The 15,521-nt window shown below is 46.4% G+C and overlaps 1 protein-coding gene across 12 annotated transcripts in view; it reads left to right on the forward strand.

Annotated features, from left to right (window-relative positions):
- Positions 1–15,521, forward strand: part of PTPRT (protein tyrosine phosphatase receptor type T) — an 852,204-nt gene that overhangs the window by 649,526 nt on the left and 187,157 nt on the right. For all 12 annotated transcript variants that reach the window (XM_068262870.1, XM_068262859.1, XM_068262860.1 and 9 more), the window contains exon 13: positions 15,273–15,309. In XM_068262870.1, coding sequence (XP_068118971.1) covers positions 15,273–15,309 — 37 coding nt within the window. The remainder of the gene's footprint in view (positions 1–15,272; positions 15,310–15,521) is intronic.

Below are 15,521 nucleotides of genomic sequence, written 5' to 3' on the forward strand. Positions count from 1 at the left end.
TATCTTTCAGCACCTCCTCTGTGGACGGTGTTATATTTCTATGGCTTTCAGCACCTCCTCTATGGACAGTTACATATTTTATGGTTTTCAGCACCACCTATTTGGACAGTGCCAAATTTCTATGGCTTTCAGCACATCCTCCGTGGGCAGTGAGATTTTTCTATGGCTTTCAGCACCACCTCTGTGGACAGTGCCATATTTTTATATCTTTCAACATCACCTCTGTGGACAGTGCCATATTTCTATGGCTTTCAGCATCACCTCTGTGGATAGTGCCATATTTCTGTGGCTTACAGTATCTCATCTTCTGTGGGCAGTGCCATATTTTTTTATAAATGTAAACACCTCATCCTTTGTGGCTGTAACATATGTGTGTGTGTGTGTCAGTATCTCCTGGACCTCCTGGACAGTACCGTCTCCACCTTTGTGGACAGTGCCATATTTTTATGGCTTTCAGAACATCATTCTTTGTGGCAGTGCCATATTTCTATGGCTTTCAGCACCACTTCCTCTGTGGACAGTGCCATATTTTTATGGCTTACAGTATCTCCTCCTCTGTGCCAATGCCATATTTTGTAAAGTTAAAAACTTCATCCTTTGTGGCAGTACCATATTTCTGAGGGTTTCATCACCTCCTCTGAGGACTGTTCCATCTCCACCTCTGTGGACAGTGCTATATTTTTATAGCTTTCAGAACCTTATTCTTTGTGGCAGTACTATATTTCTATGTTTCTCTATGTCTGTCTTTCAGTGCTTCATCCTGTGTGGACAGTACCATATTCCTTTGGTTTTTCCATCTCCTCTGTGGACGTTTACATAAATATAATGCTTTCAGCTCCTCCTCCTCCTCTGTGGACAGTGATATATGTATCTGGCTCTCTGCACCTCCTCCTCTGTGGACAATGCCATGCTTCTATAGCTTTCAGCTCCTCCTCCTCTGTGGACAGTGATATACAGGGAGTGCAGAATTATTAGGCAAGTTGTATTTTTGAGGAATAATTTTATTATTGAACAACAACCATGTTCTCAATGAACCCAAAAAACTCATTAATATCAAAGCTGAATATTTTTGAAAGTAATTTTTAGTTTGTTTTTAGCTTTAGCTATTTTAGGGGGATATCTGTGTGTGCAGGTGACTATTACTGTGCATAATTATTAGGCAACATACCAAAAACAAATATTTACCCATTTCAATTATTTATTTTTATCAGTGAAACCAATATAACATCTCAACATTCACAAATATAGATTTCTGACATGCAAAAACAAAACAAAAACAAATCCATGACCAATATAGCCACCTTTCTTTGCAAGGACACTCAAAAGCCTGCCCTCCATGGATTCTGTCAGTGTTTTGATCTGTTCACCATCAACATTGCGTGCAGCAGCAACCACAGCCTCCCAGACACTGTTAAGAGAGGTGTACTGTTTTCCCTCCTTGTAAATCTCACATTTTATGATGGACCACAGGTTCTCAATGGGGTTCAGATCTGGTGAACAAGGAGACCATGTCATTAGTTTTTCTTCTTTTATACCCTTTCTTGCCAGCCACGCTGTTGAGTACTTGGACGCGTGTGATGGAGCATTGTCCTGCATGAAAATCCTGTTTTTCTTGAAGGATGCAGACTTCTTCCTGTACCACTGCTTGAAGAAGGTGTCTTCCAGAAACTGGCAGTAGGACTGGGAGTTGAGCTTGACTCCATCCTCAACCCGAAAAGGCCCCACAAGCTCATCTTTGATGATACCAGCCCAAACCAGTACTCCACCTCCACCTTGCTGGCGTCTGAGTCGGACTGGAGCTCTCTGCCCTTTACCAATCCAGCCACGGGCCCATCCATCTGGCCCATAAATACTCACTCTCATTTCATCAGTCCATAAAACCTTCGAAAAATCAGTCTTGCGATATTTCTTGTCCCAGTCTTGACGTTTGAGCTTGTGTGTCTTGTTCAGTGGTGGTCGTCTTTCAGCCTTTCTTAACTTGGCCATGTCTCTGAGTATTGCACACCTTGTGCTTTTGGGCACTCCAGTAATGTTGCAGCTCTGAAATATGGCCAAACTGGTGGCAAGTGGCATCTTGGCAGCTGCACGCTTGACTTTTCTCAGTTCATGGGCAGTTATTTTGCGGCTTGGTTTTTCCACACGCTTCTTGCGACCCTGTTGACTATTTTGAATGAAACGCTTGATTGTTCGATGATCACGCTTCAGAAGCTTTGCAATTTTAAGAGTGCTGCATCCCTCTGCAAGGTATCTCACTTTTTTTGACTTTTCTGAGCCTGTCAGTCCTTCTTTTGACCCATTTTGCCAAAGGAAAGGAAGTTGCCTAATAATTATGCACACCTGATATAGGGTGTTGATGTCATTAGACCACACCCCTTCTCATTACAGAGATGCACATCACCTAATATGCTTAACTGGTAGTAGGCTTTCGAGCCTATACAGCTTGGAGTAAGACAACATGCATAAAGAGGATAATGTGGTCAAAATACTCTTTTGCCTAATAATTCTGCACTACCTGTATGTATCGGACTCTCTGCACCTCTTCCTCTATGGACAATGCCATGTTTCTATAGCTTTCAGCACCTCATCCTCTGTGGACAGTAACATATTTCTTTGGCTTTCTCTATCTCCTCTGTGGACATTTTCATAATTTTAATGCTTTCTGAACCTTCTCCTGAATGGACTGTGATTACCAGTGTTTACATGAGCATTCTATCCCTATTTTCCGTGGAAAGTGCTATATTCAGTTTGGTGGGGGGGTTGTCAACACCTTTTCCTCTGTGAGGGGTGCAGTGTTAAAATATATATAACACATCAGAAACAAGGTCAGCACTGTATCCAGTGTGTGTTATTCCTGTGTGAGATGGTCACAAAATGCAAGTGCACATATGCTATTTTACAGTGCTAGAAAGACACGTGCGTCATGAAAATGGCCGTCTTGGCTGGTCTTTTGGCCCTGGCACCCACTTCCTAAATCCTTTCCATTATGCAGTTTGGGACCAGCTGACACAGGAATAAAGCATCTTTGATTTAGTGCCAACCTCTATTCTCTTTTGTTGCTCAGATCATCTACCTCCCGAGGCTGGTGCACATTCCAGATCTGTGGGTCCTGTGAATGCTGCATCTCGCATATCTTTACAACTGGTGTTTGCCTCCCAGTTGCTCCCATTATACATTGAATCCCTGCACCTCCCCCCCCCCCTCCTGTCTTCCACTCTCAGTATAGGTCTTTCAGTGTCTTCTCTTCTATGGAAAGTGCCATTTTTATAGGACTTTTGCCACCATTTCCTGTAAACACCATCCTGGACTTTACTTCTGAGAGCTTTCAGTATCTATTCCTCTATGGACGGTGCTGAAGTATATTCTAGTGCAGGGGTCAGGAATAGAGATATACCGAACGGTTTGCCAGCGAACGGTTCCAGGCGAACTTTGGGGGTTCGCGTTCGCCTGCAGCAGGTGAACTTTTGCGGAAGTTCGATTCGCCCCATAATGCACTATGAGGGTCAACTTTGACCCTCTGCATCACAGTCAGCAGGCACATTGTAGCCATTCAGGCTACACTAAGCCCTGGAGCCCCACCCTCCCTTATATGAGGCAGGCTGCGGCGGCCATTAGCCTCACTCGTGTGCCTGCTAGAGACAGACTAGGGACAGCTGCTGCAGACTTGTTCTTCTAGGGACAGATTAGTTAGGTTCTTGGCTGCTTAGCTTACTCCTGGCTGATTGTTATTGCTTTTATAGCACCCCTCAATAGCTCTTTTCAGAGCTCATCCTGTACTTTTTTTTTTCTGTGTGTCAAACTGACACTTTTGTTGCATGCACAGCCTTGCTAATTCATAGTGTTTGTGCCACTGCCAGCAGCCCAGCACATTCAGTGACTACCTGTGTGTGTGACAGGGAGCTGCACATTGTACTGCCCAGTACTGCATATACCCAGTACCTGTTGTGTTTACTTAACCCACCTCATCACTGCATATACCTAGCTTTGTGTTGAGTGAACCCAGCTCACTGCATCTAACTACTGGTTGTGTTCAGTGAACCCACCTCACTGCATCTAAGTACCTTTATTGTTCAGTGAACCTAGCTCACTGCATCTAAGTACCTTTACTGTTCAGTGAACCCAGCTCACTGCATCTAACTACCTGTTGTGTTGAGTGAACCCACCTCACTGCATCTAAGTACCTTTACTGTTCAGTGAACCCAGCTCACTGCATCTTACTACCTGTTGTGTTCAGTGAACACAGCTCACTGCATCTAGGTACCTTTACTGTTCAGTGAACCCAGCTCACTGCATCTAACTACCTGTTGTGTTCAGTGAACCCAGCTCACTGCATCTAAGTACCTTTATTGTTCAGTGAACCCAGCTCACTGCATCTACGTACCTTTATTGTTCAGTGAACCCAGCTCACTGCATCTACGTACCTTTATTGTTCAGTGAACCCACCTCACTGCATCTAAGTACCTTTATTGTTCAGTGAACCCAGCTCACTGCATCTTACTACCTGTTGTGTTCATTGAACCCAGCTCACTGCATCTAAGTACCTTTATTGTTCAGTGAACCCAGCTCACTGCATCCAACTACCTGTTGTGTTCAGTGAACCCAGCTCACTGCATCTAAGTACCTTTACTGTTCAGTGAACCCAGCTCACTGCATCTAACTACCTGTTGTGTTGAGTGAACCCACCTCACTGCATCTAATTACCTTTACTGTTCAGTGAACCCAGCTCACTGCATCTTACTACCTGTTGTGTTCAGTGAACCCAGCTCACTGCATCTAAGTACCTTTATTGTTCAGTGAACCCAGCTCACTGCATCTAAGTACCTTTATTGTTCAGTGAACCCACCTCACTGCATCTAAATACCTTTATTGTTCAGTGAACCCAGCTCACGGCATCTAAGTACCTTTATTGTTCAGTGATCCCAGCTCACTGCATCTAAGTACCTGAACAAAAACTTTCAGGAGGAGCACCAATAATGAGGTAAACTTGACGTGTGCCACGGTCAAGGCCTCTGTGCCATTAGAGACCAACAACAGTCCAATCACAAGTAAGACCGGCACCACTGGAGATGAATAGTATCAATAAGCTCTTTTAATCACACAAACATGGCTTCAGCAAGACAGACGCTGTTTCGGGCATAGCCCTTTCTCAAATTGCAATAGCCTACAAATAACACCACTACATGTGTCCTTAAGTATCCCTCCCCCACTAAAAACACCAATCGGTGTCCTGCTGGGCGGGGTGTAGCATGGCGGACCTGATGGGGAACAGACAACTTAATATGCAAATCACATTGGGGAGACATAACTTCCATTTACCTGTCACCTGTAGCGAACGACAATCAAGACACGCGCAATGGGAGCCGGCATCCTCCTCCAACTACGCCATCACCCCTCCTCCCCGTGCGCCGCATCCATCAAGCAGCGGCAGCACGCAGGGGGCAGGCACCATGCGTATCGATGGAGCGCAACACTGCGCTCCATCAAAAGGCCCGAACTTCCGGAACAACCGGAAGAAACCTCCACTTAGCACGCAGAGTCCGATGGTCACTAGGCAACAAGCCTGAGTGTACACAATCGGGCTCAGCAGCTTGATACTATGCGTGCGCCCAGTCCACAGCCTAGTTCGCTACAGGTGACAGGTAAATGGAAGTTATGTCTCCCCAATGTGATTTGCATATTAAGTTGTCTGTTCCCCATCAGGTCCGCCATGCTACACCCCGCCCAGCAGGACACCGATTGGTGTTTTTAGTGGGGGAGGGATACTTAAGGACACATGTAGTGGTGTTATTTGTAGGCTATTGCAATTTGAGAAAGGGCTATGCCCGAAACAGCGTCTGTCTTGCTGAAGCCATGTTTGTGTGATTAAAAGAGCTTATTGATACTATTCATCTCCAGTGGTGCCGGTCTTACTTGTGATTGCATCTAAGTACCTTTATTGTTCAGTGAACCCACCTCACTGCATCTTACTACCTGTTGTGTTCAGTGAACCCAGCTCACTGCATCTAAGTACCTTTATTGTTCAGTGAACCCAGCTCACTGCATCTACGTACCTTTATTGTTCAGTGAACCCACCTCACTGCATCTTAGTACCTTTATTGTTCAGTGAACCCACCTCACTGCATCTTACTACCTGTTGTGTTCAGTGAACCCAGCTCACTGCATCTAAGTACCTTTACTGTTCATTGAACCCAGCTCACTGCATCTTACTACCTGTTGTGTTCAGTGAACCCAGCTCACTGCATCTAAGTACCTTTATTGTTCAGTAAACCCAGCTCACTGCATCTAAGTACCTTTATTGTTCAGTGAACCCACCTCACTGCATCTAAGTACCTTTATTGTTCAGTGAACCCACCTCACTGCATCTTACTACCTGTTGTGTTCAGTGAACCCAGCTCACTGCATCTAAGTATCTTTACTGTTCAGTGAACCCAGCTCACTGCATCTTACTACCTGTTGTGTTCATTTAACCCAGCTCACTGCATCTAAGTACCTTTACTGTTCAGTGAACCCAGCTCACTGCATCTTACTACCTGTTGTGTTCATTGAACCCAGCTCACTGCATCTAAGTACCTTTATTGTTCAGTGAACCCAGCTCACTGCATCTTACTACCTGTTGTGTTCATTGAACCCAGCTCACTGCATCTTACTACCTGTTGTGTTCCTTGAACCCAGCTCACTGCATCTAAGTACCTTTATTGTTCAGTGAACCCAGCTCACTGCATCTAAGTACCTTTATTGTTCAGTGAACCCACCTCACTGCATCTTACTACCTGTTGTGTTCAGTGAACCCACCTCACTGCATCTTACTACCTGTTGTGTTCATTGAACCCAGCTCACTGCATCTAAGTACCTTTACTGTTCAGTGAACCCAGCTCACTGCATCTTACTACCTGTTGTGTTCATTGAACCCAGCTCAATGCATCTAAGGACCTTTATTGTTCAGTGAACCCAGCTCACTGCATCTAAGTACCTTTATTGTTCAGTGAACCCACCTCACTGCATCTAAGTACCTTTACTGTTCAGTGAACCCAGCTCACTGCATCTAACTACCTGTTGTGTTGAGTGAACCCAGCTCACTGCATATACCTAGCACCCCCCCCCCCCCGGAATGGACAAAATGGACAATCCAGGTATAGGAAGAGGTAGAGGCAGACCCAGAGGAAGGCCACCAGGCACCGGCAGGTCTGTGCGAGGTGGTGTTGCTGTGATTTAGTGCGGACCTGGCCCAAAATACAGTGCTCAGAAGAAGGCACGTGCCATCACTTCCCAAGATCAGGACGTTCTTGACTATTTAACACAGAACACCTCATCTCCCGCAGCCACCAGCGCTACAACAAGCACCACATCCGCTGCATTTGACACTTCGCAGGAGTTATTTGGTGGTGGTGGTGAAATCACTGATTCACACCCACTACTGCGACAACAAGAAGAAGGCGCAGGTACACCACCTCATACGTCTGAGTTAGGTGGCGATAGTATGGACGTAACATGTGAGGAGGTGGATGATGAACCACCTGAAGTTGGTGCAGTTGAGGAGGTGTCTGAGGAAAGCGAAGCTGGCCAGGAGGATTATGATGACGATTATACGGATACCACATATGTTCCCGGTAGAGGAGATGACCAGGGGGACAGTTCAGAGGAGGAGTCAGAGAGGAGTAGGAGGAGACGACTCCATGATAGAAGCAGAGGGAGCTCGTCCGCAGAAACAGCTGGGGGCAGTGTCCGGTGCCATGTATCGCCAGCTATGGCCAGCCAGCCAACATGCCCTTCAACCTCAGCTGCTGATGCCACCGTAGCGCCATCACCCCAGGGGGGCTCAGCGGTTTGGAAATTTTTTCACGTGTGTGTCTCAGATCGGAGCAAAGCCATCTGTTGTCTCTGCCAGCAAAAATTGAGCCGTGGAAAGGCCAACTCTCACGTAGGGACAAGTGCCTTACGAAGGCACCTGGAGAGAAGGCACAAACCGCTATGGCAAGAACACCTGAGGAAAAGCAGCACCCCTTAAAAGACAAGCCACCATCTTTCTCCTCTTCCTCCTTGAGGTGCATTGTCTTCATCCACTTTCTCCCTTGCACCTTCACAGCCACTCTCCTCCACACCGCCTCTTCCCTTCAGCGGTTCCTTCTCCTCTGCACACAGCAGTACCCAGCTGTCCGTGAAGGAAGTATTTGAGCGTAAGAAGCAAATGTCTGCCAGTCACCCTCTTGCCCGGCGTCTGACAGCTGGCGTGGCGGAACTATTAGCTCGCCAGCTATTACCATACAAGCTGGTGGAGTCGGAGGCTTTCCGTAAGTTTGTGGCCATTGGTACACCGCAGTGGAAGATACCAGGCTGCAATTATTTTTCACAAAAGGCCATAACCAAACTGTACCGTGCAGTTGAGTGGCAAGTGGTGTCATCTCTGGCACACAGCGTTGGGTCAAGGGTCCACCTGACCACGGATGCCTGGTCTGCCAAGCACGGGCAGGGCCACTACATTACATACACAGCCCATTGGGTCAACCTGGTGACCGATGGCAGCAAGCAGGGAGTACGTGGCTGCGCAGCGGACCTACTTGTCATACCTCCACGGCTTGCAGGCAGGCCTCCAGCCACCTCCTCTCCACCTGCTACCACCACTTCGCTGTCGTCATCCTCCTCCTCCTCCTTGGCTGGTGCCGCGATCTCCTCTCCAGCTACACAGCCCCAGCACCCCAGGGCCTATGCTGCATGCCAGGTACGACGGTGTCACGCAGTGTTAGACATGTCTTGCCTGAAAGCGGAGAGTCACACTGGAGCAGCTCTCCTGGCTGCTCTTAACAAACAGGTGGAGCAATGGCTGACCCCGCACAAGCTTGAGATCGGCAACGTGGTGTGTGACAACGGCAGCAATCTCATTGCTGCGTTGAATTTGGGAAAGCTGACACACATACCCTGCATGGCACATGTGCTGAATCTGGTCGTGCAAAGATTTGTGTCCAAGTACCCAGGCTTAGAGGACGTCCTGAAGCAGGCCAGGAAGTTGTGTGGGCATTTCAGGCGCTCTTACAAGGCCATGGCACGCTTTGCGGACATTCAGCGTAGAAACAACTTGCCAGTGAGATGCCTGATTTGCGATAGCCCGACTCGCTGGAATTCCACCCTGCTGATGTTCTCTCACCTGCTAAACCAGGAGAAAGCTGTCACCCAGTACCTGTATCATTACAGTACAAGGACACAATCTGGGAGGATGGGGATGTTGTGGCCCAACAACTGGACACTTATGCGCAATGCATGCAGGGTCATGGAGCCCTTTGAGGAGGTGACCAAACTGGTGAGTCGCGATGAGGGCACCATCAGCGACTTGATCCCCTACGCCTACTTCCTGGAGCGTGCTGTGCGTAGAGTGGTGGATACAGCTGTGGAGGAGCGTGAACGAAAAGAGTTACGGCAGCAGGAGTCGTGGAAGCCATTTACACCCGAACCCGATGTTCCCACAACACCTGCGGCAGCACAGAGGGGGTAGGAGGAGGAGGAGGAAGAAGAGGAGTCGTGTGGGGAAGGAGAGGAGTCAGACTCTGATGATGGTGATGATGAGGAAGGTGTTTCTGTGGAGGAGGAAGAGGTGGCGGAAGAAGAACAACCGCGGCAGCCGTCACAAGAGGCTTCTGCTGCTCCACGTTCCCGTGGTATTGTTCGTGGCTGGGGGGAGGAAGAGGAGGTGCATCCCATCACTGAGGAAGAGCAAGAGGAGATGGAGAGTACGTCTGCATCCAGCTTTGTGCAGATGTCCTCTTTCATGTTGTCCAGCCTGTTGAGGGACCCCCGTATCAAAAAACTCAAGGCGAATGGACCTGTACTGGGTGGCCACGCTACTAGACCCTCGGTACAGGCGCAAAGTGGCGGACCTGTTACCAACTCAACACAAGGCGGAAAGGATGCAGCACTTGCAGAACAAGCTGTCGATGATGCTTTACAATGCGTTTAAGGGTGATGTGGCTGCACAACGCAATGAAGGTACCACTGGCAGTAACCCTCCTCCTCCCAAGTCCACGCAGGCAAGGACAGGACGCTCCAGCGATCTCAGGGTGATGTCGGACATGCGGACGTTCTTTAGTCCAACTCCTCGCCATAGTCCTTCCGGATCCACCCTCCACTAACGCCTGGACCGACAGGTAGCCGACTACCTGGCCTTGAGTGTGGATGTAGACACTGCGAAAAGCGACGATGAACCCTTGGACTACTGGTTGCGCAGGCTTGACCTGTGGCCAGAGCTGTCCCAGTTTGCCATACAACTTCTCTCTTGCCCTGCCGCAAGCGTCCTGTCAGAAAGGACCTTCAGTGCAGCTGGAGGCATAGTTACTGAGAAGAGAATCGCCTAAGTCACGACAGTGTTCAGTACCTGACCTTTATCAAAATAAATGAGGAATGGATCCCGGAGGGCTACTGCACGACCGAAGACTAAGTCAGTCCCCACACACAGCATCTCTGCCTGCAGGCCGCTTGCCTTCTCCACCACCACCAACAGGGTCCAGGACTCTAGGCGGATTCCTGAATTTTTAAGGCCGCTGCTAGCAGCGGCCACTACACTAATTTTTCTGGTGCGTGTACATGCCTGGCTAATTTTTCTGGCTGCACTGCGGGCGACTGCAACAAAAAAACAAAAGGCATGTACATGTGCCCATCCCCCTTCGTGATCATTACCTTGCCGCGGTGAAGGGGCTTGCGTATCACAATGAAGCAACGACCGCCGGCTATTTGAGTGTCTCAGGTGGGGGTGGCACACAAAAGATAATAAGGTCGTTGCTTCATTGTGGTCAGACCAAATTTGATCAGCTGAACAGTCACTGTTGTTCTATCATTGAACTACCACAGCCCGGCGACCATATAGTCTTGAAAAACACCACGGCCTACACTCTGGCCATGTTGCGCACCAGTCCAGCACGGCCGTCACTACGCAAACAGCTGTTTGCGATGCGTTACTCAGTGAGTTTGGTGTGTCAGTGTGAAGCAGAACTCTAATTACACTCCCTGATTGATGTATACCCATGCAAGATGTTTGCAAGCACTTTAGGCCTGCAATTTGGCATTCAATGTGATTTCTGCCCTTAAAACGCTGCTTTGCGTTAAATCCAGATTTTTCCCCGGGACTTTGGGCATGTATCCCACTCCACCATGCCCCCCTCCAGGTGTTAGACCCCTTGAAACATCTTTTCCATCACTTTTGTGGCCAGCATAATTTTTTCTATTTTTCAAAGTTCGCCTTCCCATTGAAGTCTATTGCGGTTTGCGAACTTTTACGCGAACCGAACTTTCCGCGAAGGTTCGCAAACCGAAAATCGGAGGTTCGCGACATCTCTAGTCAGGAACCTTTTTGGCTGAGAGAGCCATACACGCCACATATTTTAAAATGTAATTCTGTGAGAGCCATACAGGGCAATGTTGCCCCGTTGCCATGGTGATGTGTATACAGTTGATCTGCCGGGCGGTGGAAGTGTCAGACACGTCTACAGCTTCTATTTGGATTCAGCAACATCAGCAATTTCCCTGAGGGCCCAACAGGAGAAATACCAACTAACAGCTTGTACAATTAGCTAGCTGATTTGAGGGTTGATTTACTTTGTAGGAAGAGATCCCTGCACTTTGGCCCAATAGGCTGCCTGTCAAGTAACAGGCAGCCTATTGGGCCAATCAAAGTGCGGGGATCTCAACCTACAAAGTCACTGCACCTGACGGGGTCCAGAGTTGAACGATTGGAGCAGCCATTCGTTTTGGGGGGAGCGCGAGTAAGTTAGTAGTGCATGCTACAGCAGTAGCGTGCCTACTTTAAAAATTGTATTTGCGCTGCCACATGAAACTGTGCTGCTTGAGCAGTGTAGCTTAGTGAATCAACTCTTACTTATTTGTATGTGAGCCAGATGTAGTCATCAAAAGAGCCATATCTGGCTCCCGAGCTATAGGTTCCCTACCCCTGTTCTAGTGCTTTCTGTACCACTTCGTCTGTTGACTGTCCTGAACAATACTTATGAGTTTACAACACCTCTGTGGACAATGCTGAAGTATATTTCTATGGCCGTCAGTGCCTCTTCCTCTGTGGACAATGCTGAAGTATATTTCTATGGCTGTCAGCGCCTCTTCCTCTGTGCACTGTTCCTAATAGTACTTATGTGAGTTTTCAGCACCTCTTCCTCTGTGGACAGTGCCCAGCACCATTTACAGTGCTTTCAGCATGTCCTCCTCTGTGGGAAATTCTCTTCACAGATACAAGCATACATATTACCTCCTTACACATACATAATCAACAGCTCAATATCTATAAAGCAAGGTAGTGCACAGAGCAACAATGATATGCCTCTGCAATAAAAATGACTTTTAATTTGTTGCTATGGGTAACTTTACTTTTCACACTGTCAATTTTCTCTCCCTTTATTAAATGGGCCTGGCTGTGACATCTTCAATATGAAAATGTAGCTTTTACAAACGTGATTTAATGAAAAAAAATATATTAACGATCTGATTATAGCTGTCAGTTCTGCACCTCCGTGGAATATAATTACAGTCATCTCATTAGCCGATATGAGTTGCAGCCCATTTTTACACCTTGCGGCCTGTTATTCAATAGGTAGTACCGACAGTTTGTATTAGCACAGTGTAACTGACATGTCACTCTTTGTTGAATAGCAGGCCAAACATAATAGCAAAAAGCAAGTGTATACATTTACCTGTCACAGATATTTATAGAGCTGGCTTCAGGTGCAGGACCCAGCGTCTCACAGTGTGTGAGTATATAATATATATGTATATTATGCAGCCAGTGCATCATATGGGAAGTGCAATGTTACACTTGTCAGAGGCATGACAGCAGCTCAGGATATGTGTCTGTGGTGCGACTAATCTTCCTAGCTTTCGCCCATGAACACAAGCTAATGAGGCCTGAAACAAAATAACACATGCCATCTATGTCTGTGTTTAAGCCCATTAATTTTTCTATTAAAGGTACACACCAGTCAAGCTTCAATGTTTATTATAGAAATGTGTGCTGCTTGTCCTCCCAGGGCTGTTTGTTTGTTTAAACTTGACAGTCCTTCGTGACAGTCTTTTTATAACTTCGTGATCACGGAGCGTCCGATTCTGAGCTTGTGATTCTGTAGCTCAGGTATTGCCAACTTTTCTGCCATGTTGTGGTTGGCTCTGAACTGAACTTGTGAGAGTGGCACTGGTGACGTGCTATGACAGCATCAATCATAACAGAACATGATGGGGGATTATATAGCTTATAAAGCTATTTATTTATACTTTCTGCATTGTCATCTTATGTTGAGAGGAATGTAAGGTATAAAGGGCTTAAAGAAACCAAAAAGCCCTCTATAGTGATAGGCTCACACACCAGCGGTTCTGGATGTGCCGCCTTGCTTTTAAGGGCATGATTTGCATATTTGGGAGTGATGTATTATGGGAAGCCACAGTTGTTCACTTATAGCAGAATTATTGCAATGTACTGTTCTAAGAAGCCAAAATTACATTTAGCTTATGTTGAGAGTGAATCTTTTAACACGTACCCCTGAAAAGTCAGATCCATTAGACTTGTTTTCCAATGCTGTATATGTCTGACAGTTCTCATCTACCTGTATATGTTCAGATACTGTGAGGTGTGTTTTTGTATAAGCCAACTGGAATTTTACCTGATGAAGTGTATTTGACCCCCAGAACATGTTGTAAAGTGTATTTTTTTTTAAAAAAAAGTCCTCTCCTACATAGTGTTTAGATGCTAGTAGAAGTCATGCAGACTGAGCCAGCACTATGTTATGAAATCATTTTTTTTTCAGGAAAAGTCCACCTATCAAGTCGATCTTCCCAGACCACCACAGGGTCACTTATTAAGGCAAACAATTAATGTTCCCTTGGTAGTATGGGCAAGCTCTAAATGCCAACACTCACAGCAGTGAGGTACAGGAAGGAGTATGTTTAGGAAGTTCTTTTCCTTGTTAAGGTGGTCATACATTAGTAGATGGCCATCCAACAAGCCCAAACGATAGATCCTTCTGTGATAGAAATCTGATCAGAGATGGATCTTTTCCTGCCACACACTGCAGATATATTTTTAAAAGGTTTCATCTTGAAATCCAATAAAAAATGATGGGAGTTCTGCAGAGCTGGCTGGTGGACCCCAAGGTCTCTACTCCCTTCCATTTACAGTGCTCCTCCTGGGAACCTGCAAAGTACTTGCAGTAATGGTACAAATTCACCTATCCCCCTGTCACGCTCCCTCCTGTGTCCTTCCATTTTCATCCTTGAACACCAGCACCTGTTCTCCATGACCCGGCGGCATGTGCATACTCACATAGCATACCGCCAGGTCACAGAAAACATGCGCCACTATTCAGGCATAGGGTCGGAAGGCCACAGGAAGGAGTGGGCCGGACAGTCAGGTGAGTGGTGAGTGCGGTTTGCAGCAGCAAATACTCTGCAGGGGCTTCTGGGAAGCACTATTAATTATGGGGAGACGCCCCTCACTAGCTATAGGGCCCTGGACCAATGCCTATCACCATGCTCCCACCCCATTTCGAGCTAGATTTTCTGTTCAGACCAATCAATAATTTCCCGCTGAAATCGATCACAATCATGATGGGTTTGGCTATATTGGGGCATCGATGGGACAGTGATTTAATCTGGGAAAATGGATTAGTTATGGCCACCTTAATTTCAGATAGTAAATCTAGACTCACAGTCAGCCCAGAATTTTCAGTAAAAGAACATCTGAGTAGATAAGTGTATCAATGCACTTAACCTTCCGTGAAATATTTATAAAGTATTTTTCAACACAGATAAAAATATATAATTTATCCGTTTTGCAACCATATAAAGGTTTACATTTTATTTTGAAGAAACTAATAACCAGAATGGTTGCTACTTAGCATACCTATCTAAAACAGGTTATAATGCCATTGTTCTGCTTGATGGGACCAAACCATCACAGAGCCCATATAAACATCTGGTCCACTGTCCCGCTGTTGTCTCCATTTCCCAGCAGAGCACAGTCTATCCCACTAACATATGTTTTTCCGCTTCTGAGAATGAGAACTTGGGAGCTGCAAATTGTCATGGTGTGGTGTGAAAGTACAAGCACCAGGTAATTACGTGGAATGAAAGATCAAGTGAACAGCTCTCCCCTTTCCAATAACATTTCTGTTTACTCAAAAGCTAATCCAAATGCTCACTGTAGCAGAGACTGTTCACCGTGGGAACTGCCTTTTATGTTGCATATGAAATGGATTAATAAGCTGACTCTAATATTCTTGTTTCCTCCAATTTTACAGGAGACCAAGATCAGCTGTGTCCGACTGGCCTCCAAAGGTGAGATATTTGTTCCAAGGTCGTATAATGTAATGTGACATGGGGGACAGTGGGCAAATGGTCAACAATATGATATAATCCAACACTTAACACCTTTATTGTGACTTTAAAAGCCAGCTTGCTTTTGGATAGCTCTTTAGAGTAAGCTTAAGATTGTACTTACACTTTCAACTGTTCGAAAGTAAGGTTTTGATAAAAAATGCTGTAGACTT

This window comes from Hyperolius riggenbachi, chromosome 12 (assembly GCF_040937935.1).
Source record: "Hyperolius riggenbachi isolate aHypRig1 chromosome 12, aHypRig1.pri, whole genome shotgun sequence".
NCBI lineage: Eukaryota > Metazoa > Chordata > Amphibia > Anura > Hyperoliidae > Hyperolius > Hyperolius riggenbachi.